Here is a 26,419-nt window from a genome sequence, read left to right as displayed (position 1 = left end):
AATACTTTGTTTTCACAACACTCCATCCATGTGTTACTCAAAATTTGACTAGGTTAATTTTTGAAATATTTGTTAACAACAAGCTTGACTGGTTCTTCTATTTTCAAATGAATTGTTTGAAAGTTTACGGTTAATGAGCATGATCGTGTTGATACAGTTGGTTTCATGTGGTGAAAAGGCTACAACTTATTCTTTTTAACATCGTGATATTGTTGTGTTGCGTAGTTAAAAACATAATCATTCATACTTTTCTTGTCCTCTTTCTCACCCTACCAATTTGAAATTCTAAAACCAACAATGTTGTCCATGAATTAGATGATGTTAGCAAGGACTAATAGATCAAAATTGAGAAACATTTGCACATGTCCTGAGCTTCCTGTACTTACATTTGTGTTTTATTAATTTTCCATAAACTTATTGACGAGGCCCGTAACAAATGAAATCACTAGTGCAGTTTTGGCATTTAAAATTGTCGTATATACTTTGATTATAGCAGAATATGTAAAAATGCAGTGGCAATTTTACAATTTTCACGAACTTTTATGCTTTGATTGTTCAAATAACCGAAACATAATGACCTTTATGCTTTGGCTTGTAAAGAATTGAGCCTAATACCTCGCAAATTTTTCAAAATTCCCATTTTTTTTTATTTTTTTTATATGAGTGCAAAGGTTTAGTTATCGATTCCTAAAAACATAAAGCATAAGCTCTTTATTCTTCAATTCTCTTATAACTAGTAGGGATGGCAAAGGGGCGGGGCAGGGACGGGTTTCACTATCTCATACCCATCCCCGTAAAAAAATGCATCCCTATCCCTATACCAAAACCCAACGGGTATTAAAGTTTTATCTCATCCTCATCCTCACTGGGTAACGGGTATAATCTTGTATCCATACCCGTACCCGTTTCCTTACTACTTCAATATAAAATTTGATTAATTTTTATAAAATAATAAAAAATTACCTTAAAGGAAAAATAATATAATCAAATATTCAATATTAGGAGGATGGTTGTTTCTGATATCAAATACTTTGAAATAAATTATAATTGTTTACATTTTAGATTGGAATACCAAATAAAATTTCATGAGAACTAAAACATTTATTAAATTTGTAAACTACAAACATTAATGAAACCTAGTTGATAAAATTTAAAAATATTTTTAAAAAAACTTAAAGGAAAACAAATATTCAAATTAAAATATATTTTAAATGTTTGTTTCCTTCAATTTTTTAAATTCTAATTAATCTCTTTTTTTATACACTAATAAAAATGATAATACACCACCTAATCAAAATACGCAAATAATAAATAATAAACATAATAAAACAAATTTAACATGATTATTGTATCTTTTGAACTCCAATATATGTTGGATGGTGATAAAAAAAAATTCATCGCAATTACATTAAATTTTGATATTGTAGTAAATAAAAGTTATTTATACAATTATAGTGAAAAATTACAGTATGATTGATATAATGAGTTAGAAAATAAAAATAATTAGATAAAATATACTGAAATAGTATTTTACATTACGAAAATAAACAACAAATAAAAATATAAAAAAATTAACAAATGTATGTCTTTGAAACAATTTGAGAAACTATTGAAAGAAATCACACAAAGTAAAACAAATGTATAACTAAGGGTATGATAAGATGAAAAATACCTTAGACATATAAGAACACTTTTCAAATATCAACATACATACTCAATGGTTGAGAAATAATTGTTTTAGCGAAACAAAAGAGTTCTTCAAATGAAACAAAAATTAATAAAAATAAGTAATTTTTTTTTATATTATCTAGTAAATGAAAGGTTTATGCTATTAAACACTTAAATTGAGAGTATTAAACATATTTATGTGAAAGGAAAATATACAATAAATAAAAATATTAAAAATAATAGAAATATTCAAATATGAGACATAAAAAAATTGTAATTGACATAAATCATTTTAACATAATTACATAAATGTTATGATAAGATGAAAAATATATTGGAGATGCGAATAAGTTTTATGACAAACCAAATAATTAGAAGAAATAAAAAATTGAATATATATATATATATATATATATATATATATATATATATATATATATATACACACACACATAGGTTACTTAATTAATTATGAATATTTTAATAATTTAAATGATGACAAAAAATATGGCGGGGACGGGTATTATGGCGGGGATATGTACATACCCATAACCATCCCCATACCCAATTGAAAAAGTCAGGGATTCCCCATACCCATACCCATACCCAGTCAATGCGGGGATTCCCTGTCAAAACGGGGACGGTTTCGGACAATACCCACAGAGACGAGTTTATTTGCTATCTCTAATAACCAGTGCCTATAAGTTCGTTAAATTTACATAATTATCACCTTTTTTAATTATTTTATCTGCAAAATGGCCTCCATTCCCAAAGAACCGAAGTTGAATGATGTTATATGTATAAGTTGTTAGATAATCGATAACCGAAGTCTAAAAGATTGTTAAATTTTCAAAATTATCACAGGGCACATATTTTTAGGCTTCAATTATATGAAAAAATTGAAGCCTAATACTCTTTCTGATTTACAATTTTAATTTAATTTTAAGGACATTCGGCATCGGTTGAAGTCCTAACCAAAGCCTACCTACCCTTAAAATTTAATTTAATTTTTAATGAGAAAGGGTATTAGGCTTTAGTTATTATCATAACTAATGCCTAATACCCTTAAAATTAAATAAAATTTTAAACCAGAAAGGGTATTAGGTTTCAGTTATATTTATAATTGAGGTTTAATATGTCTTTTATTTTTTTCATTTTCTATTATTTATTTATCATTTCATGCTTTGGTTCTTACAGAACTGAAGCATAATGTTGAACTTTATGCTTCGGTTCATAATCGAGTTAAAGAAACCACCATTTTTTACCTCACTTTAATATGTTTGTGTTCAACAACAATTGAAGCATTATGTCCAACATAATTAGTGCCATGACCATTTCCTGCATTGGTAGATATTTGGTCTATTGGTAAAGAGATGCAACATCCTATAATTTGTTTCTAGGGTGTAAGATTCACATACTCTTATGTCACATGTTTCACAAGATGAATTCCAAATTTTCCTAGTCTTAAGTGCATTGTAGTTATACACGTTAAATCTATTCAACACATCACATGCATAGTTTTTTTTTTTTTTTTTACCAAGAAAGTACTATTTTCATCCTAAATTTTTTTCACTTGCCTACAAAAATTTACATCCAGTTACTTATTTTCTCTCATTGCTAACAAATTATTCATATGTATATATACCAAGAAAGTTATTGTACTCATTACTCCTTTCATATACACAACACACTCATTAGTTTATTTTGCAAGTTCATTTTTAATACAAAAGTGAATCAATCCTTGTGTGTCACGCTCACGATGCTTATTTTAATCCATAAAAAATATTTATTATTTTGCACACCTTCACCTTTTGATTTTGTATTATCATCTATTCTTACTGTACTTACCCAGCTTAATAGGGGACATAGCCCAACGAGGCCCAACGCACCCCTATTGGGCAAAACATCCACACATCCACTAATCTCGTCAGTACGATCTCAATTGCTCTTTGCACATCCATGAGATACTAAAGCCTTAATATCTCGATAAGGCAGTTGCTAAGTGGGTATAATATCTCGAGCCTTAATATCACATTTTCTCTTACTTTTTGAGCAGACATACAAAATTCCCTTACTAACTTAAGTATTGGAGAGTCTTTTGCAAGTAGAACTTCCACTCAAACAGGATTCCAATCATAGTGACACTCGGATTATTGTCTAAACCTCATCACTTGCACTTGACCTTTCCGGTAAGAACACTTGGTATCTTTATTTGCTTTCCCCATTGTTTCTCTATCATTACCTTAAACTTTATAAACACGTTTAACAACTCATTATTCATGCATTTTTATACTATATATACTTATCCGCTAAAACAAAAATGCTTGTTTCCTCTAAGTGTTAATATTCACTAGCACACACATTCAAGTTTGCTTATTATAAACAACTCTGAATTGAACTTCTGAAGTCACTTATCATATTTTGTAGTTTTTTTGACAAGCACTTGTATTGGCAAAATTTTGGATGTAAAACTTTAAAATTCTTCGAAATCAACCTCCCCTGATATTAAATGACATCAAATTTTCATGTTCAACCTCATCGAGTAACCTTTTCTAGCAAATGACTCGAACTTAAAAGATTATTATTCATATTTGAAACATAAAGAACATCATTCCTTACCAAGTTTTTGTCTAGATTTTTTTTCTAACCCTTCAACAAAATAGAGATATTATCTCTAAATTTCACACCTTACTTTTGATACTTTAAACTAGTTCAACAAATCAATCTCTCATTTTAATCACGAAGTTTGAAAAATCTTGAAACAAGATATCAAAAAGTGACATTTGATTTATTAACCGGTGTTACAACCACATTTTAAAATAGAAAGCAAACCCAACTTCTTTAACACTTTTAGAACCTTTAAAACATTCGCATGTAAAATAACACTTCTTTAACACTTGAACAATTTATTTCTAACCAACTCTTAATGCCAAGTGTAGCTCTTGGCTTTTTACCATCTTTGAAATTCTTCAATATTCATTTTATACAAACTGATAAGTAACTATATATTTTGTTTCGATTCTGACCGACAACTCCCCTTCAACTTCCCTTGCCCTTGACTGGGGGGCTTGTTCCGGTACACCCAATAAGTCCCACATTGCTTAGAAGTCGAGGTTAATCGAAGTTTAAATACTTCTACCTCCTTCCACCCTCCGAGGCGCCTTTTAAGGACAAAACCGTGATGGAGCTAAAATGCTCTAAAGCGGACAATACCTCGGGAATGCGGTGGTTGTTCCTAAACGATGACTGCCGGACGAACTTGGGTCGAAATCGGAACATTGGCGCCCACCGTTAGGACTGACAACTCCCCTTCAACTTCCCTTGCCCTCGACTGCCAAAGCGGATAATACTTCGAGAATGCGATAGTTGTTCCTGAACTTGCACCCTTTTATAGTTCTAATCCATGATTTATCATGACATAAATCTTATTAATCTTTAATTTTCTATAAAATTTGAAGTTTCTCCCGACTCTTATTTTTTATAATTTGAATGTCTATTTATAGTCAAATACCACTTTCATTTGAGTGTTTATGCTCTCATAAATTTTCTATGAAGAAGTGGAAGAGGGATAGGGACACTTCCTCCAAGATTAATAATAAATCAGAAGTTCTCAATACCAATTTTTTTTAGACAACAACAAAAATCTCTTGCACACGGTTTATCACAGAAATAAATAAATGAATAAAACCACAGATATATATGAAATTTTGTTGTTGTGTTTTTATCTTACATAATAGGAATATCTTGATAATGGATTTTATAATTTAAATTATTCTTCTCATAAACAACCTTTAAACCTATATAAGAAAAGTAAACGTTTACGTGTGAGAATAAACAATTACACTGTCCATTTGAAAACTCATACATCATTTATCATAAAAATAAAAGAAAAACAGTCTACTTGTTTCAGTACAATAGAGATATTTTCTTCAATTACCCTCAAGTGTATTCCTTGGTTATTGAACAATCATGAATTCAAACACTTTAAAGTTATTACTAAAAATTCTCATACCATAATTTTCTTATAAATTTATTAAAAAAATTTGTAAGAAAATATTTTTTTTCTACTATTTTTTTTAAGAATCTTAAGTGATAGGTAACTTGTTCGTGGATAATTATTTCCTACCAAAATTATAAAATTTGTAAATATTTTTTAGAAAATTTATTGGAAAAAGTGTTTTATACAAAATATTTTGTAAAAAACTTAGCAATAATTTCCTATAATTTTTTATTTTCATAACAAAATTTGTAAGTATTTTCTATAAAAAAAAATTTAAAACAAAATTAGCAGAAAATATCAATTTTTTTAGTAGTGATAACAATAAAGTGAAGTGACTTTGGTTATAATATTATATAAGTAAATTTTAGTGAAAAATTACGGTCAGTATAATTGAAAACAGATGTAAATCTTGTGGTTAAGAGTAACCATAATAAGTCTTTGGTAAATTTAAATCATAATTTAATTGTAATTAGTAATTGCTTATATTATTGGTTTTTGTTGACTTGTATTGATTAAGAAACTTGATTATTTGATTAATTGTCAATTGTGTGTTGACAAATTTGTTAATTGAACAAAGGGACTTAACAATGATTCTTGTTATACTTCTGTAATTCGATTGATATCTGTCTTTCATTATTCGATTGAAGTTGGTCTTTCATCATATATTTCATTACATCATTGAAAGACAGTATCACATAATCACATTGTGTCATCACACGTAACGTAGGATTACATTAGAATTTATGTTTGAGGTTAAAAATACAATATGTATCCACACAATATATATTATTAATCTACAACAAAAACAGATTGTAGATTATCATATTTTAATTTCCCTTTTCCCCTTCCCTTCTTTATTTACTGTTCATGAATAGTGCTATCAGGAAATATAGAAATCTGGAGTGGTTTATAGAGATTTATAAAATGATAAATATAAAATTAGGTTAAACAGATTAAATTAAGAAAGACAGTGTCCTTTAACTTTATATTATTCAACGGTGTTCTGTGTTTGTTTGGCTATATATATTTTAAATTTCTCTCACATGTGATTTCTGTGATATTTTACACTGTTTCTGCATTTTTGTTTTTACTTGCAGCCATCAAATGGACTCATCACCTAATCTCAACCAGCATCTGCTTCTATTCCCTGTGTTTTTGTTCATTTGCTTTATCATTATTTGTTTCATTTGTCATGTGCATTCAACTTACCATTCGTAACATCTTTTTTACACTTCACTCTGATGGGGAAAACAATAACAAACAATATACCAGAGAATGCAGCGGATATAATTTCCCCTAACTTGCAAGAATCTATGAGGAGCAATAATCAAAGAGCAGCAATAATAAACCACCAAAAGCACAAATAAAGGCACCAAGATTTTTAACGTGGAAAACCCCTCAAATCAAGGGTAAAAACCACGAGTCGTCCAGACCAAAGAAATAGCTTCACTATGATCAACAAGAGTACAAAAGAGTCTTAATCAATAGCACAAATTAGTGCCAACACCCAACCAAATAACAAAGCAACAAAGCTTTCAAATAGAGAAGAACAAGAGAGGAAAACCTCTACAAATCACTGCTGCAGTGCGAAATTAATATCTCCCAACTCAGACCTCGTATCAAAGATCCGACCGGTCAGAATGAAGAGCAATGAGTTCCGAACCTGCTGTAAAAATTTCAGCCCGATCCAACGGTGAACGAATCCGCAGCGCCGAATTTACTGCGACAGCTCTATGAAAAACGTGAACAGAATTTTCCCTCTACCTCTCCCTCTATGTGTTAGGGCTTTCAGTGTGTTCTTACTCTATTGTTCTGCCTCTCTCTTTATTTTATAGCCTCCTCTCCACTAGGTTTAAGTGAGACATGGGCTTCTCAAATTTTGGGCCTTTTCTCCACATAGGAAGGGAGCCCAATACCCAACAAATCTCCCCCTCACAACTATGTGGAGATAACCGCCAAACCGGCGATCTCACAACAAACTTCAAACTTTCCTCTTGGCAATGCTTTAGTCATCATATCAGCACCATTATCATCTGTATGAACCTTTTTCAACTCCAACAACTTAGCATCCAAAGCATCACGTATCCAATGATACCTCACATCAATATGTTTGGATCTAGAATGAAAAGTTGGATTCTTACCAAGATGGATAGCACTTTGGCTATCAACAAACAATGAATAGTTATCTTGCCTAAAACCAAGCTCCTGCAAGAATTTCTTCAACCATAACACCTCCTTGCATGCTTCAGTAATAGCAATGAACTCTGCCTCTGTAGTAGACAACGCTACACACCTTTGTAGTCTTGATTGCCAAGCCACAGCTCCTCCTGCAAACTTTATCAAATAGCCAGAAGTGGACTTTCTGGAATCAATATCCCCAGCCATATCTGAGTCTGAGTAACCCATCAAAGTAGGTTGATCACCTCCAAAACAAAGCTTCATATCAACTGTACCATGAAGATACCTCAAAATCCATTTCACAGCATTCCAATGCTCTCTACCTGGGTTTGACAAAAATCGACTAACTGTACCAACAGCATGTGCAATATCTGGTCTTGTACACACCATCGCATACATCAAACTGCCCACCGCAGATGCATAAGGAACTCTACTCATATTGGTCTTCTCAACTTCATTTGAAGGACTCTGTTTAACACTCAGTTTAAAATGAGTAGCAAGAGGAGTACTCACAGCTTTAGCATTTTCCATCTGGAATCTCTGCAACACCTTCCTAATGTATTGCTCTTGTGATAGATAAATCTTCTTTTCTCTCCTATCACGTGAGATATGTATGCCAAGAATCCTTTTAGCAGCTCCCAAGTCTTTCATGGCAAAAGACTCGCCAAGTGTCTTCTTTAACCTGTCAATTTTGGAAATATCTTTTCCAACAATAAGCATGTCATCAACATATAATAACAGGATAATAAAGTCATCATTAGAAAAACTTTTAACAAAGACACAATGATCAGAAGTAGTCTTCATGTAACCCTGCTCACACATAAAAGACTCAAACTTCTTATACCACTGCCTTGGAGCCTGCTTCAAACCGTATAGACTCTTCCTTAGTCTACACACATATTCTTCCTTGCCTTTAACAAGAAAACCATCAGGTTGCTTCATGTATATCTCTTCCTCCAAATTACCATGAAGGAAAGCTGTCTTCACATCCATCTGCTCAACCTCCAAATCAAGAGTAGCAGCTAAACTTAGCACAGTTCTGATGGATGACATTTTCACCACAGGTGAGAAAATCTCATTGAAATCAACACCCTTTTTCTGTCTGAAACCTTTCACCACTAATCTGGCCTTGTACCTTGGAAGTGTAGAATTTGAATCTTGTTTCACCCTGAAAATCCACCTAGTTTCCAATGCCCTTTTGCCCTTAGGCAATTTCACCAAGTCGTAAGTGTGATTATCATGCAAAGATTTCATCTCATCTTGCATTGCATCCAGCCACTGTTTCTTCTCTTCACTATCCAAAGCCTCTTCAAAACACTCAGGTTCTCCACCGTCAGTCAAGGTTATGTACTCATCACAGGAATACCTTGTAGAAGGTTGTTTTTGTCTATTAGACCTCCTGAGTTGGACTTGAGGTGATTCAGGTATATCACCAAGATCGTCATCATCATCATGTTCCTCTTGAGCATCATCAATTGGAACCTCTACTCCACTTCCAAACTGTTGATCATCAACATCACCATGTTGCTCATTGTCTTGAGCTTCCGTTTCAACATTCTCCAAATTGTGAGCGGGCAACCTCATCGGATTACCATCAGTGAGATTACTATCTTTCTCGGGTGTGGTCTTCTCCACCTTATCAATGTCTTCAATGGTCTGGTCTTCCATGAATTGTACATCACGACTTCTAACAAGCTTCTTCTCAACAGGATCATAAAACCTGTAGCCAAATTCATCCTCACCATAGCCAATAAAGATACATTGCCTTGTCTTTTTATCTAACTTGGATCTTTCATCCTTAGGAACATGAACAAATGCCCTGCAACCAAAGACACGCAAATGATCATAGCTAACATTCTTACCAAACCAAATTTTGTCTGGCACCTCAGTATTCAAAGCAACTGCGGGACTGAGATTAATAACATGCACAGCTGCAAGCAATGCCTCTCCCCAAAAGTGCTTAGGCAACTTTGCTTCTGAAAGCATACATGTAACCCTTTCAGCCAAGGTCCTGTTCATCCTCTCCGCTAGACCATTCAACTGAGGAGTTTTAGGAGGAGTCTTCTCGTGTCTAATACCATGCTGCCTGCAATAAACATCAAAAGGTCCACGGTACTCACCACCATTATCACTACGGATGCATTTCAGCTTCTTACCTGATTGCCTCTCAACCATAGCATGAAATTCCTTGAACTTTTCAAGTACTTGACCTTTCCGCTGAAGAGCATAGACCCATAGCTTCCTGGAACAATCATCAATAAAAGTAACAAAGTAAAGTGCACCACTAAATGACTTTACCTTTAATGGGCCACAAACGTCAGAATGCACCAATTCAAGTAATTCTGACTTCCTTGAGGGTGGATGCTTCTTAAAAGATACTCTGGTTTGTTTACCAGCCATGCAATGAGAACATTTCTCCAATTCTGCATTTCTCAATCCCATAAGCACATCCTTTTTAGCTAAGCAGTTAAGCCCTTTCTCACTTATATGACCAAGCCTCCGGTGCCACAAAGATGCCTCCATATACATAGCATTCACACTGTCTTTAGCAACCAAAGCTTTAGTCCAATACAATTTAGATTGTCTCTCCCCTCTGGCCATAACCAAGTTACCTTTAGTGAGCTTCCATTTACTAGAACCAAAGTGATTGTCATAACCACAATCATCAAGCAACTGCACAGAGATTAAATTAAAACGGACATCCGGAGCATGTTTGACTCCTTTAAGCAACAACTGCACTCCCATGTTGGTTTGCAGGCAAACATCACCAACACCAATCACTTTAGACTCACCATCATTACCCATCTTCAACACTCCAAAATCACCAGAAGTGTAAGATGTGAAGAACTCCTTCCTAGGTGTAACATGCAGTGTAGCACCACTATCAATAATCCACATGCTCTCATCAGATACAAGATTAACGGACTCAAAGTCACGAAGAAGAACAAGATCACCATCTGTAGCAGTAGTGACACGATCATCATCATCATGATCATTCTCTCTCTGTTTGCCCTTCTTGTCTTTGTTCTCCTTTTTCCACTTAAAACAGTATTTCTGAATGTGTCCAGTTTTATGACAAAAATGGCACTCTAAATTCTTGTATCTTGACTTGGACTTGCTCCTACTCTTCTCTCTACCACCTTTATGTTCCTTTTTCTGACTTCTCCCCCTAGCTTCTGTAACAAGCATCTCAGACTGAGATGAAGAACCATGTGCCTTCCTTCTCATCTCTTCATTAAGAGCACCGCTCTTTGCCATCTGAAAAGAAACAACACCATTCGAGGCAGAGTTCGTAATTGAAACCCGAAATACCTCCCAAGACTCTGGTAGAGTATTAAGCAACCATAATCCCATAACTTCGTCATCAAACTTTATGCCCATTCCTGACAATTGATCTAGGAGCCCTTGAAACTCATTTAAGTGATCAGAAATAGAAGAATTCTCCCTGTACCTCAAATTCATCAAGCAATTTAACAAATACAATTTATTATTGCCCGACTTAGAAGCATACAAAGACTCAATCTTCTCCCACAAAGCTCTGGCATGTGTCTCATTAGCAATATGATTATAAACATTATCTTCAACATATTGCCGAATAAAACCACATACCTGTTGGTGCTCAAAGTCCCATTCTTCTTCAGACATAGAATCTGGCTTCTGTGTAGCAAAGACCGGAAGATGCAATTTCTTGACAAATAATAAATCTTTCATCTTGCCCTTCCACAAATGATAATTTGTACCATTCAAAGCAACCATCTTTGCATTTGCCTCCATCATTCAAGCAAGTAAATATAGCCCAACCAAGAGCTCTGATGCCACTCTGATGGGGAAAACAATAACAAACAATATACCAGAGAATGCAGCGGATATAATTTCCCCTAACTTGCAAGAATCTATGAGGAGCAATAATCAAAGAGCAGCAATAATAAACCACCAAAAGCACAAATAAAGGCACCAAGATTTTTAACGTGGAAAACCCCTCAAATCAAGGGTAAAAACCACGAGTCGTCCAGACCAAAGAAATAGCTTCACTATGATCAACAAGAGTACAAAAGAGTCTTAATCAATAGCACAAATTAGTGCCAACACCCAACCAAATAACAAAGCAACAAAGCTTTCAAATAGAGAAGAACAAGAGAGGAAAACCTCTACAAATCACTGCTGCAGTGCGAAATTAATATCTCCCAACTCAGACCTCGTATCAAAGATCCGACCGGTCAGAATGAAGAGCAATGAGTTCCGAACCTGCTGTAAAAATTTCAGCCCGATCCAACGGTGAACGAATCCGCAGCGCCGAATTTACTGCGACAGCTCTATGAAAAACGTGAACAGAATTTTCCCTCTACCTCTCCCTCTATGTGTTAGGGCTTTCAGTGTGTTCTTACTCTATTGTTCTGCCTCTCTCTTTATTTTATAGCCTCCTCTCCACTAGGTTTAAGTGAGACATGGGCTTCTCAAATTTTGGGCCTTTTCTCCACATAGGAAGGGAGCCCAATACCCAACAGTGGCCTTGTTGAGTTGAACTATAGAAAGAAAGCTAGGTGAGTGAGGGAAGAAGCCAGAAGAGGAATTAGATAAAGTGTTGAGTTGAGCAACTTGTTTATATTCTATAAGCTAGGATTAGTTGTTTATTAGTGTTTAATGATGTTATTTTGAAGTAGATTTGAGTTAATGCAGAAGTGAAATGAGGGCCCATGAATGCATGAGATTTGAGCAAAAAAGTCTTCGAGTGCCCGTGACCGACCGCATCTCCTGCAATATCCATGCACGGACAAAATATCCACTGTCAATTTCTAATCCCGACACTTATTCAGATCACCACCACTTTCTTTCTTATCCTTCCACTCCTGCTTCCAAAAAAAGTTAGCTTAATCACTCATTAATCATTCAATTACAACGGTAATGAAAGCAAATTAAAAGCTCCAATAATTTCAACCATGTTTATTGCTGCTACATACCAATACTAAAAACAGTGTTCTGCAACACTTTAGAGTACCAATGCACTGAATTCCAAATACCTGAACCACACCTTTCTCCACACCAATGATCCAACTCCTTTTTTTAGTCTACTTCTGCATCTAATATTCGTTTCACACATACACTGTTTTATTTCTTAACGTTTTCATACTATAGCTTTTGAGAAATTCACATATAAAATAAAGGGGTGAGGATAAAAGACACTTTAAGTTCTTTCCTGGGCCATATACGAACAGTGTGAAAGAAGGAAATAAAATAATTGATATGATGGAAAAGAAAAAAAGAATATAAAGATAATTAATTTATGATTGAACATTCTTGGACATGGAAAGATAACATCAAAAGTTAAGAATAGTGTAAGAAAAAAAGAAGAACAAAATAAAAGACCCCAATTATTAAATATGTAATGGGAAGGTTGTTTACGTAAATTTACAAGCACCACTTGCTCCTGCGTCTATATAAATGGTGTCACTCCCCGCCATGCATGCACACCAACCACTGTAATAGCTACCAGAAAGTTAGCAACAATGGATGCTAAGTTGGGCATTGGGGTATTTTTGTGTGTAGTATGGGTGATGAGTGGCAATGCCACTGACCCATGTGGGGCTCAACCAGATGAGTCGGACCTCAACGTCATTCCGGTCTACAGCAAATGCTCACCGTTCAAGCCACCCAAGGTAGACTCGTGGGACACCAGGATCGTCGACATGGCCTCAAAAGACCCGCTCCGGGTCAGGTACCTCTCCACCTTATTGGGCCAGAAGACCGTCTCCGCCGCCCCAATCGCTTCCGGCCAAGCCTTCAACATCGGTAACTACGTCGTCAGGGCAAAACTCGGAACCCCCGGTCAACTTTTGTTCATGGTTTTGGACACCAGCACCGACGAGGCCTTCGTCCCATGCTCCGGCTGCACCGGCTGCTCCGACACCACCTTCTCCCCCAAAGCCTCCACCAGCTACGGCCCATTGGACTGCTCCGTACCCCAGTGCGGTCAGGTCCGCGGGCTCTCCTGCCCCGCCACAGGAACCGGCACCTGCTCCTTCAACCAAACCTACGCCGGCTCCTCTTTCTCCGCCACGCTCGTCCAAGACTCTCTCAGACTGGCCGCTGATGTTATCCCTAACTACTCCTTCGGCTGCGTCAACGCCATCTCCGGGGCCTCAGTTCCAGCCCAAGGGCTTTTGGGTCTGGGTCGCGGCCCACTGTCGCTTCTCTCCCAGTCCGGGACAAACTACTCCGGTGTATTCTCTTACTGCCTTCCCAGCTTTAAATCGTACTACTTCTCCGGGTCGCTCAAACTCGGGCCCGTGGGCCAGCCCAAGAGCATCCGGACCACCCCGCTTCTGCGCAACCCCCACCGGCCCTCTCTTTACTACGTGAACTTCACCGGAATCAGCGTGGGGCGCGTGCTGGTGTCTTTCCCCAGCGAGTATCTCGAGTTTAACCCGTATACCGGATCCGGAACCATAATTGATTCTGGCACGGTGATCACCCGGTTCGTGGAGCCCGTGTACAACGCGGTGAGGGAGGAGTTCAGGAAGCAGGTGGGAGGCACGTTCTCGAGCATTGGAGCTTTCGACACGTGTTTTGTGAAGACGTACGAAAATCTGGCACCGCCAGTTACCCTTCACTTCGAGGGATTGGACCTGAAGCTGCCATTGGAAAACAGCTTGATTCACAGCAGTGCCGGGTCGCTGGCCTGTCTTGCGATGGCGGCGGCGCCGGATAACGTGAACTCGGTGTTGAACGTGATTGCGAACTTTCAGCAACAGAATCTTAGGATTTTGTTTGATACCGTGAATAATAAGGTTGGCATAGCCCGTGAGGTTTGTAACTAATTAGCTGGCTCCATTTTTTTTTTTTGTCTGTTTTATTGTACTAGTGGTTTTCTTGTTTGGGCAGCTAGTTTTGGATCTTTCCTTAGAAAAAGGTGAATAAGTTTGCCTTGTGTGGCTTTGGAAGTTATTCAATGTGAAATAGGGTACTATATATTGTCTTACATTGATCATTGTCCTAACAAGGGACAATTGATGATTGTAATAATGATGTTTGAAGAAGTTAATAATGCGAGATCGATTAGTGATTAAGGATGTTGTTTACTTTGGTAATATGGGACCATTTACTTCCAACCCGGGTTTTTTTTCCCTTCTAGACAAATCACTATGTATTATTACGGAAGTAGGCAGATTTTTTAAAAATTACGGAAATGGTCAAAACGTTATGGGGGTGCACGTTTTCGTATGAAGAAATCGTGTAGCCCCCAAACGTTTTCGTGGTCAAGCGGGTCAAAGGGCGAAATCGTGTGGGGGGTGAACGTTTTTGGTTTAGTAATCGATTACAACATGTTGTAATCGATTACTGCATGATGTAATCGTGCAGGGGGTTACATTTTTCGTTCAGCAATCGATTACCGTATGCTGTAATCGATTACTGTATGCGTTGCAATTTTCTGGGTGTAATGTAATCGATTATAGACGAAGTGTAATCGATTACATGATTAATGCATTATGTTCGAGTGAAATGTAATCGATTACAAAGGTATTGTAATCGATTACAGTCCAAATTTTTTTTTTAAAAAAAAGGTGATTAAATTAGAATTGGATACAGAGACAAGCATAATAATTTGTAATGATTTTATACAGTTTTTTGGTCCATCAAAGAATAAAGTATTTCAAATTATAGTTAATGAAGGCATAAGAAATATTAATCTTCATAAAAAATTGTCTTAGTTTTGATATTGTAGAAAGAAAAAAAAACATTGAAAAGTAAATTAATTGAAATAAAAAATGTACAAATTATTGGCGAAATGGTAGTGTGCTAGAATATATAAGCGTTTTAGTCTGCAGAATCGAAAGGAGTGAGTTGGAGTGGGAAAGGAGTGGGTTGGGGGTGCGAAAAGAAAAAAAATCTCTTTTGAAGAAAACGTGCACTCCCCACACGTTTTCTAATAGAAAATGTGCACCCCCCACACGTTTTCTATTCAGAAAACGTATACCCCCCATACACTTTCAAGGGTTAAATATGTTTTTGGTCCCTCAAGTTTAAGGAAAATTTGGGTTTAGTCCCTCATCAAAACTTTTGAACAATTTAGTCCTTCATTTTCCAAAATGCGTGAATTTAGTCCTTTTAACCAAATTTTGTTAAGTTTATTTGACATTTCAAGCGCATTTCATGATAGTATTTAAATTATTTATACTGTTTGACACATTTTTGCTTCAATGTTAACTTAAATACTATCATGAAATGCGCTCGAAACGTCAGATAAACTTAACAAAATTTGGTTAAAAGGACTAAATTCACGCATTTTGAAAGATGAAGGACTAAATTGGTCAAAAGTTTTGATGAGGGACTAATTCCAAATTTCGCTGAAACTTGAGGGACCAAAAACATATTTAACCCCACTTTCAATTTAAAAAAACGTGCACCCCCATGACGTTTTCAACTTCACGCTTCAAAAACGCATGCAGTAATCGATTACACCATATGGTAATCGATTACTCCTTCAAAGACGTTACCCCCTGCACGATTATAGCATGCAGTAATCGATTACAGCATACGGTAATCGATTACTGAACCAAAAACGTTCACCCTCCACACGATTTCGTCCTTTGACCTGCTTGACCATGAAAACGTTTGGGGGCTACACGATTTCTTCATACGAAAACGTGCATCCCCAGAACGTTTTGCCCATTTCCGTAATTTTTAAAAAACCTGCCTACTTCTGTAATAATGGAGAGTGGTTTGCCTAGAAGGGAAAAAAAACCTCCAACCCGTGATAAATGGGAACCCGTGATAATATGGCACGGCACGGGAATTGTGAGTGTCCGTGAATTTGGTTCACCTTGTTTTTTGTATGTATTTTGGACACAGGCAAGAGGCCAAATAAATACACTATTATATTTACCAAAAAACCAGAGAATAACCACTTGTTTTGTTTGGGGTAATGTATGAGATGAATATCGATTCACTAGTGCTATTATTATTGAGAAATAAAAATTTCCAACTTCTTTTATATATAAATTAAAAGTAGTATAATTTTAGATTATCAGCGTCGTAATTAAAGAGGCAGAAAATACTCTTTATAAAAGTGCAATGAAAGTTTATAGTATAAATAGTTTTTTTATTCTCTAAAGTTCTATATCTTCGTAATTCATGCCCTAATTGTCGTTGGTCACCAATTGGTCTTACATTGAATTAAAAAATACATATATTTTTATGGACTACCAATCCATTATGTAATATAAAGCCTTTTGCTCACTAATGAAAATAATGAGAGAAAGTAACTTGGACAAAGATTATTATTAACTAAATTCGTACCGATAAAAAAGAGTTAAATATAATGACAAAGATTTCAACTTCAGAAAAATTTGTTGGGGAAAGTCAATTAATTTGGTTGATCATGATAAATTAATTGGTGAGAATACAATTGTCAAGTGAGTCACCAATTTATTAAGCTTTCATTAAATTAAATAAAAAAAAATATTTGTCTTTATGAACTAACAACTCATTACATTACTTAATATTATGAAACCCTTTGGATTAGGTTTTCAGGAGAGAGAGATAGATAGACAAAAATTATATGTGCCTCAAAGTAGAAAGAAATAAGTCACGAGAACATAAAGAAAAAGAAATCAATATATTCTATACAAATTTATAGGAAAAAAAAAAAAAAACTAGCATGAAAAACTTCAAATCCTCATATTTGTTATTTTTTTTATCTTCTCAACACTAATTTATTTGGTAAGCACTTGTCAATAAATGTAGAATAACAGAAAAGAATTACACTATATAATAAAAACTCTAATGAGGAATTTTTAAATTGATTTTACAATAGTCATTTTTTTTTTAAATCAGCCAATAAAATATATTAAAAAATTGTTAGAAGAAGTACCATAAGTTTGAATACAGAAAAAAGTGCCTAAATGATTAATTCAGCCACTGAATGGTTAGAATAAAACCATATAAAAAGGGCCGAAAACTAGCAACCCGTAATTGTATTCTTCAGCTTATGTTAACAATTTGATATATATATATATATATATATATATATATATATATATATATATATATATATATATATATATATATATATATATATATATATATATATATATATATATATATATATATATATATATATATATATATATATATTGCTGCACGGATTCCGATATGACACCGAGAATAATATAGCAAGAGCTACTCAAGAAAAGAGTATATCCCTCTCCCTTCTTTCGTCCCCCCTTATACCGTCTTGTCTTCGTGTACCAAAGAATATGCCCACTGTCCGAGTTGGTTCCGCGATTGCCTATCGTGGTGGTACTCTCCCGAGCTTCCCAGGGTCATGCTGTCATGGTTTAACTACTGAAATGTACAGAAAATGGGTCGTTTGATATCTTTAATTAGGCCGATTCACTTGGGCCCATAGATCGGGTAGGACTCGGATGCGCCTAGCCATTATATATATATATATATATATATATATATATATATATATATAATTAAATGTGGCAACGATAAGCACACTTCTAATTTCACATGGTTCAACCAACAACAAAATCACATGTAGCAGTTTTTCTTTTAATATTTTGTACAACACCATGTAAAAACAAGAAACAATTCCAGAATAAAATTAATATAAATAATAAAGAATGGTATATTAATTAATAATAGACCTTTTAAAGTTACAGCTATACATGAATTGAATTGATCTTTTAACAGTGACAAAACTAAGAAACATGAAAGAAGGATGTCGCCCAGTAAACCTTTTTGTGCATATTTACTCATACATATGCAAATCCTCCGTTACTTAAACCTAAATTCGTCCACTGCGGAATCCGATGCTCTTTACTTCAAACGACCCTTCCAAATTTTCATACTTTCTCAAACAACACCCTAATTAATACGCATAAATAAAATATTAATCAGAAATTTAAATTGTTTCTCTCGATTCACACACAAACACATTGTACGCACCGTTTTGTGTTTGTGCCCTAACCCCACCATTGATGCACTGCCACACCCTCATCCCTCAACTGTCCGTACAAAGCCAAACACTCCCAATAGGCTCTTCTGCTTCTCCCAACCTTGGGTTTGCATTCCAAGAAAAGCTCATCCACTAACCCAATGGAATTGCTCTTCACCATGTCCTCCACAACTTCAGCCTCAGCTTTCATCACCACAAACTCTTCCTCTTTCACATTCTTCCTCAGCCACTCCGACATCCCTATCTCCTCATTCTGCTGCAGCTCCTCCGCCACCGTCTTCACATCGTACGCCTCGAACGGCATGTTCCTCCTCGGGTAGTTCTCCATGAACCACCTCCTCCCACTTCCTCCCTCTTTCCCCGACAACTCAACGTCGATGAAAACGCGCCGAGGGTAGCTCACCAACGGATCGCCCATCAAATCCGGCAAGAACCGCGTGCGCTTCAAGTACTTCCTCGACTTCATAGAAGCCGCTCTTGGCGGCTCAAGAAGCACGTCCTCCAGTTTCTGCAGCGCCGCTTTCTTCGCCTCGCTCGCGTAACCACACATCTTTCTCGGCGCAACCGGAGCCGCTTCGTTAACCGCTTTGTGTTGTGCTTCCTTGACGAGCCCCTGATGGGTTAATTGGTGGAGTATGAGCGACAGAACCTCGTCGGTTTTGGCACAGGAGATTTTTTCCAGCAAGGGTGATCTCATTATGAATACGAAGGAAGCGAGTATGAAGAATGCCAGAAGTGGCAATGTGTAACGTGTGGAATTCATGGGGGTTAGGTAAGAGAAGGTATAGAACGTTATGTGTTTAGGGAAATGAAGAAAAAAGAAGGGGGAGAGAAAGAGAGGGGGAGAGGGAAAAAAGGTGATTAGCGAGTGCAGAATCTGGCAGCAGTGTGGTTTCCACCGACTAGGGCAATTCGGTTAGTTTTCAAGCTTGACCAAAGTGCCAATAATTCCCTCATCCGCTGCACTTCCATTTCTTGATTTGAACCAGATCGATGATGTTTTTGGGATCACGATAGAACAATTGTGCTATCTATGTAGCAGAAACATATCGATGAAAGGAAGAAGGAAGACAGGGAGAGGGAAAAGGAATGACAGTTAGATTTTGGTGGGGTGGGTATTTGATTGCAGATGTTAGGAGGGATTATATGGGAGGGGATATCATGGAACAAAACGGTTGCCACTACGACGATCCAGTTACACCGTTCGTTATTTAGGTTTATCTGTTCCAAAAATTCTGCTTTTCATGCGTACCCTTATGTTACGTGCATCGTCACGATGGATTTGGTCCTGCCACGTTGTTTTAGGTTTAAGTTCGTTTGATATAATCAACTTCACTTCAAAATTAGTTCAAGATAGTGTGTATTCTTTATTTTGTTTAATTTAAGGTTTAATTACTCGTAAGGTACCCAGTTTGGGTCAAGGGTGTCAATTTGGTACCCAGCGAAAAAAGGTTTCAATTTAGTACCCAAGTTATTTTAAGTGCATCAATCAGGTACATCCCGTTAGATTGTCAGGAACGGCGTTAAAATCTTGGTGACGTGACAATGGATAACGGATACGTGTCATTGAGAGGTGAAGACGTGTAAAAAAAATAATTGTACAGTGTGCAGTGGTGGTTTAATGAAAGGTGAAGTCTAAATTTGCCCTAACTCTTAAATGTACCATATCATCTTCTTCTTCCTCTCCATTCGGTTGCAGGTTCAGAGTTGAAAAGGTGGCTTCTCGATTTGTGTCTTCTTCTTCCAATCAATTCGTCAATTCTCATCTTCTTCTTCCTCTCCATTCGGTTGTGTGTGTTCGTGGGCATCACAAAAAGGTGGGTTCGTGTTGTGTGTCTTCTTCTTCCAATCAATTGTTCAATGTCTCGCAGTGAGGGTTGTGCGTGTTCGTGGGCATCACAAAAAAATAGTGTCTCCTCCCCTACTGTTTCATATAGGAGTGCGGGTGGAACCCAAATGTGCTACTGTGGGGAGGTTGCAACGTTGAGAGTTGCTAAAACAGTTAAGAATTTTGGAAAACAATTTCTTGGGTGCCCTAACTACAAGGTATGAATTATTGTTTAAATTTTTGCTTTCCATAATGTGACCAGCGAAGTGGTGGTAAGCATTTTTTTGGGTTTGATTTCATGTGACCAGCGAAGTGGTGCCAATGAAGAATCTAAAGGATGCAATTTTTTCAAGTGGTTCAACGAAGACAATGGGGATGAAAGAGATGCAACCATAGGAAGACAAAGGAGAAAAATATATGCTCTTGAAAAATCAGTTATGGTGTTCGAAAAAAGGATTAAGTTTTTAACATGGGTGATATGTTTTCTGGGGCTGGTTAACGTAATTTTGGTTTGTAAATTAAGCCAATTTTTTTGATTTTTTTGTAACCTGGATGGAGTATAGTAGGTGTGGATGTAGTTTCATGGGTTGGAATGTTTGTATTTACGTCATGTTATTGTAATGAATTATGATTATGGAATGAAATTAGCTTTGAAGTAAATTATCCTGTCACTTTATTTGAACTATATTTGATTATTGAGTGAAAGCACACAAACTGGAGCATCATATTCATCCAACAATCATATATAGCCTTGTAATAGTAAGCCACAACCTGTGCATAATAAGCCAAAAACATTGCCATCTAGTAATAAGCCACTGTGTGCATAATAACCCAATATCACATTCATTGAAACCAAAATAGAAACCAAAATACATAGCCACTGTGTTCAACATACATAATGCTTTTCAAAATAGAAACCAAAATACAGCACCACATTACAAAAGTTTCTTCCAATTTCATGTTCCAAAACACAACAGCAAATAAAATTTAAATTGGGCCCCTCCTGAAGGACAATTTTTCTCTGTAGGCTGCTATTGTAGTAGACTGCATCTGATGGACTGCAGTAGTCTGACTTGCTTGTGTTGGTAGAGTTTGACTTGCTTGTGTTGGAAGAGTATGATTCTGTGGCTGTGAGACTTCTGTAGTCTGACTTGGTTGAGTACACTGAGTTGGTGGAATAGGCTGACTTGGTTGAGTATGGTCAGTTTGTGGAGTGCTCTGGCTTGGTTGAGTAGGGTCTGCAGGTGTGTTTTGTTGTGTTCCAGATGGACCAGTTTCTGCTGGTGCAGGAGGAGCATGTGGGCAGCTTGTTCTTTTGTGGCCAATTTGTCTACACAACCCACATTTTTTACGGGTACCACCTTGTCTCAATTGAGTGTCATCTTTCCTCAATTCCCAAGCCTCCAATCTTCTTTTCTTTTTCGGTCTTCCTGGAAGGACCCTCTTTGTTGGAGGCAAAACATCATTTGCAGCAGTGATCTCCCACAGATGAGGCCCGTTGACAGGGTATATGAGTGACAAATAAGTCTCTTCATACGTAGATGCAAGAAACCAATGTGGAAGGAAGTCTTCAGCATTCAGATTTAAAAATCTAATAGCAGTCAGCGCATGGCAGCATGGGATTGCTGTTATGGTCCACTTTCTACAGCTGCATTCATGTTTGTCAATGTCAACCACAAATTGTTCTCCAATCATTGACCTATGACTGACCTCAAATAATCTTTGTCCTGACCAGCTGTTATGAATGCAAAAAGATAAAGTGAATTGACATTTGAAAATGAATTGTAACTTTATCAGAATAATGAATGAGTATTACCTTGGGAGCCAATATTTAGTCTTTTTTGCCTCCTCTTCCATCCTCTTCTTAATTCGTGGGCAGATTGTACCTTCAAATGTACTAATCCTCTTTCTATTGCTTGCCCATCTCTTCATGAGATAAATCCAAATTTCTTCCATCATACTTATAATTGGTTTGCTCCTTGCGTCCACAATTGTACTGTTGAACCCCTCAGACATATTATTCACCAGTGTATCACATGCAGGTGTGGCTGTAAATCTGGACCTAGACCAAAACCTAGGTTGCAAAAAAAAAAAAAAACCTATCACATGCAGTTCACACTATATACAATACAGTGCAGGAATTATTTGAACATACCTTGGGGGGATGGCTAACAAGTGTTTGAATGCGTCCAGATTAACTTCTTTAATTTCCCTCATGACTGCCTCCCATGCTTGAGGATGTGTGCAGTAGGCTGCTTTCCATAACAACAACTTCAGATTTTTCCCAGGAAATTTCTTCCTGAAATTAGAGTAGATGTGCCTCACGCAAAACCTTTGGTCCACACCAGGTAACAATTCTTGCAATGCTGGGAGCAGTCCCTGTCAAAGTAATGTGAAGTAATGCATTATTAAAAGAATAGCAGTTGAATGAGAATCTGAAAAGTGACTAAAAAAGGTTAAGAAACTTACTTTTTGTTGATCTGAAATAAATGTATAAGTGCAGCAAAGTTCAGGCCCACCAAGGTCTCCAATCAATAAATCCAAAAACCAATTCCATGTCTCCTTATTTTCAACCTCAACTACTGCGTATGCCAAAGGGAGCATCTGGTCATTTCCATCTCTTCCTACAGCTGTCAACAACTCACCACCATATTTGCCCTTCAAAAAACAGCCATCTATGTTTGTGTATGCCATTGTCCTTGCCCTGAAGGTCATAGACCTAGAAACACCTATATTCCATTTCCTTCCAATCTTATTTTTCAAGGCAGTTAATTTAACACCTGGATTCTCTCTTAATGTCTTCTCCAACCGTCCACTCAACCATTTAGAAGTCATTAGCCTCACATTGAATTCACGACTACAAGTGTGCTTGTTTATTATTTTCCTCAATTGCCAAGTGCTTTGGGCAGCCTTGAAAGCACAGTAGGCATACCACTTGCACTTACCCTTCGCACCTAAACACTTAACACAAATTCTTCTTTTGTCATTTCTAAATATTTTCAGCTTCCTCCCACTGTGCACCCCATAAGTTCTAATTGCATCAGTGAAGTGTTCCTTTTCAGTGAAGTAAGTCCCAACCTCCCAGTTATAATCCTCCATATTTTTTGGTTGACAAAATATACTAAAACTCCCATATCTATCTCTATCTTCATCACTTGTATCACTATCTAATGTTTCAGATTCCCATTCTGTATCAGAGAATCCTCTTTGGTCCGCATGTTTAGGGGTGGGCTTTTGGGATGATGACCCTCTCACTCCACCAACATTACCTTCTTTAATTCTAACTTCAAAAAGTTCATCTTCAGATGCATCATCTCCTCCAACAGGTACATCAAACAGACCATCATCTCCCTCAGCAGCAGATAATTCCTCCTCAGATTCATTCCAACTATGAACTTCAAAATCTTCATCGCTCTCACTACTACCCTCAGATGATTCCTCCTCAGACACCTCTGCACCACCATCCAACCCAACTTCTCCAGCAGAATTATCCTCACCTTCTACCTCAACCTCTGCACCACCATCCAACCCAACTTCTACAGCAGAATTATCCTCACCTTCTACCTCAACCTCTGCACCACCATCCAACCCAACTTCTACAGCAGAATTATCCTCACCTTCAACATCAACCTCTGCACCACCATCCAACCCAACTTCTACTGGAGCAGATCCAATCCCAACACCACCATCTACCTCTGCAGAAGGTACAACTCCAACAACTTCTCCTACCTCTGCAACAACTCCAACTCCACAATCTCCTACCACTGCAGCACCTCCAATTCCACAGTCTTCTCCTACCTCAACAGCATCTTCCACAACAACTCCTTCATCAGCTGCAACCTCATTACCATCATACTCCAACATATGAACTATCTGAGGTTCAGATACCATGTGTACAACAAAAAGATGCACTTGGCCATTGAGTATGGCAATATTAACCATATGGCATGCCCCTTTATCATCACTTAGCAACTCTAACCTTCCATCCAACACCGAACCTCCGCCCACTGAATACCACATCTCTTTGACGTTCACATACCCCATTTCCTTCAGAATGGACATTATTTCGAAGTAACTCCACCTATCCGGGTCACATGTCAGGGTATTGCTCTCACCCACGTATTTTAGTGACCCATCATTTATAAACTTTCCCCCATGGTGGAAGACAACTTCAAAGTGATCGTCCATTTGTAATCTATAAAATTGCCCAAACAATAATACCAAATTTACATTCAATACCACATACACACCGACATAAAATTTAAAATGGGGGACCACATTACTGAAACACCGACAAACACCGTCACTTTCACACAAACGGTGGACCACAAAATGGAATAAACAAATACACACCCAACCGCATTACTGAAAAAGCACATTCAACCGACAAAAGCGTATAAAAACAACATACTAAAGCATACCAACACACCAATTTCAAAGCAAACACAATCGCATAAAAAACCCTAAATCCATGCCCTCATGAGAACGAAGAACAGGGGTCTCAAAAAAGCGTACCTTTGATCGCCTGCTCCGAAAGATTTCAGCTTCTCCGAAGATTTCACCTTCTCCGATCAATTCGCCCTTCGATTTTGCAAAAACCCTGATCGCTTCTTCCTCCACTGCTTCTCACTTCTCACTCACATTTTCGTCTTTCAAAACGTAAATTCATTTATTAATGCTTTTCTTTTTTTAATTCAAACGTAAATTCATTTATTACTTTTTTTGAAAATACCACGTCAGAAATAAAAGCCATACCACGTGTCAAATATTTGTGTCAACAGACCCTGTTCACTCGTCAACGTTAATGACTCTAACGGCGTCAATGAAAATGTACTTGATTGATGCACTTAAAATAACTTGGGTACTAAATTGAAACCTTTTTTTCGTCGGGTACCAAATTGACACCCTTGACCCAAACTGGGTACCTTACGAGTAATTAAACCTTAATTTAATTACTTCTACCCTTTCATGCTTTCTTTTATTTTAATAAAAAAAGGTTAATGAGTTTTATAATTACAAAATCAGTCCACAACGAAACATATTCCTAAATTATTCACGAGAAAAATTAATTATAATTCATTTTTACCTCGGTTCCTATTGGCTTTTGTATTCGAATTTGCTTAAATTTGAATTGATTAAAGTAAGTGTACTGTCTGGGAGACAACCGATTTTAACATCATTTTAAGTCTGATCCGATCAATATTTATCGTAAAACGACGAGTTTTAGTCATGAGCTGAGGTGACGAACAAGAAATCTGAGTAGGATTTGGACCAAACAATAATTGGGCAGAGCAAGATTTTGGCCGAGCATAATTTGGGTCAAGCAGGAATTGGGCCGAACAGGATTTGGACCGAGCAAGATTTGGGTCAAGCAAGATTTGGGCCGAGATGGTTAGTTCGTTCCTAAAAAGATGGGATTTATTATCCAACGAAAAAATAGGAATCGTTTGCTGATATTTTGTTACACTAACACGTCTTCCTACAAATAAGGTAGGTAGAAATCTTATATAAAGGAGAAGAGAGAAAGAAATAGGTACACTTTTTTTGAAACCAAAACTACTGAACTTCAAAAAAGGAGAAATACATATTTATCGATGTAACAATAAGAAGGGTAGTCTATTCTTGTTTTTCGTGTTTAATATTTGAAATCGGAAGAGCTATGATGCACCGATACTTAAACTTGGGTCACGTATCCGTGTCTAACACATATCGTGTCCGATACTTTACCGATACTTATTAATGAAGTATCTAATTTATAAAGTCGTAGTACAGTACAATAAAA

At 36.6% G+C, this 26,419-nt stretch overlaps 3 protein-coding genes across 3 annotated transcripts; 1 reads left to right on the top strand and 2 right to left on the bottom strand.

Moving 5' to 3' along the window:
- Nucleotides 1-13,285: 13,285 nt before the first annotated feature.
- LOC114163270 (Eukaryotic aspartyl protease family protein) lies at nucleotides 13,286-14,910 on the top strand. The gene has a single exon (XM_028047485.2). It carries the CDS (start codon nucleotides 13,351-13,353, stop codon nucleotides 14,659-14,661), a length of 1,311 nt encoding a protein of 436 aa, XP_027903286.1. The 5' UTR covers nucleotides 13,286-13,350; the 3' UTR covers nucleotides 14,662-14,910.
- Nucleotides 14,911-18,450: 3,540 nt separating this feature from the next.
- On the bottom strand, nucleotides 18,451-19,945 carry LOC114163025 (uncharacterized). The gene has a single exon (XM_028047069.2). The coding sequence runs from the start codon at nucleotides 19,570-19,572 to the stop codon at nucleotides 18,817-18,819; it is 756 nt and encodes a 251-aa protein (XP_027902870.1). The 5' UTR covers nucleotides 19,573-19,945; the 3' UTR covers nucleotides 18,451-18,816.
- A 1,574-nt stretch (nucleotides 19,946-21,519) lies between these two features.
- Nucleotides 21,520-23,009, bottom strand: LOC146883964 (uncharacterized). The gene is made up of 3 exons (XM_085666145.1): nucleotides 22,793-23,009; nucleotides 22,454-22,711; nucleotides 21,520-22,372 (listed from the first exon to the last, which is right to left on the bottom strand). The coding sequence occupies exons 1-3, from the start codon at nucleotides 22,852-22,854 to the stop codon at nucleotides 21,625-21,627; spliced, it is 1,068 nt and encodes a 355-aa protein (XP_085522271.1). The 5' UTR covers nucleotides 22,855-23,009; the 3' UTR covers nucleotides 21,520-21,624.
- Between the last annotated feature and the right edge of the window lie 3,410 nt (nucleotides 23,010-26,419).

This window comes from Vigna unguiculata, chromosome 9, assembly GCF_037176805.1.
Source record: "Vigna unguiculata cultivar grain cowpea cultivar isolate G323 ecotype 2 chromosome 9, ASM3717680v1, whole genome shotgun sequence".
NCBI lineage: Eukaryota > Viridiplantae > Streptophyta > Magnoliopsida > Fabales > Fabaceae > Vigna > Vigna unguiculata.
The sequence above is the reverse complement of the archived record's forward strand: the minus strand, read 5'-3'. Positions and strand labels throughout refer to the sequence as shown.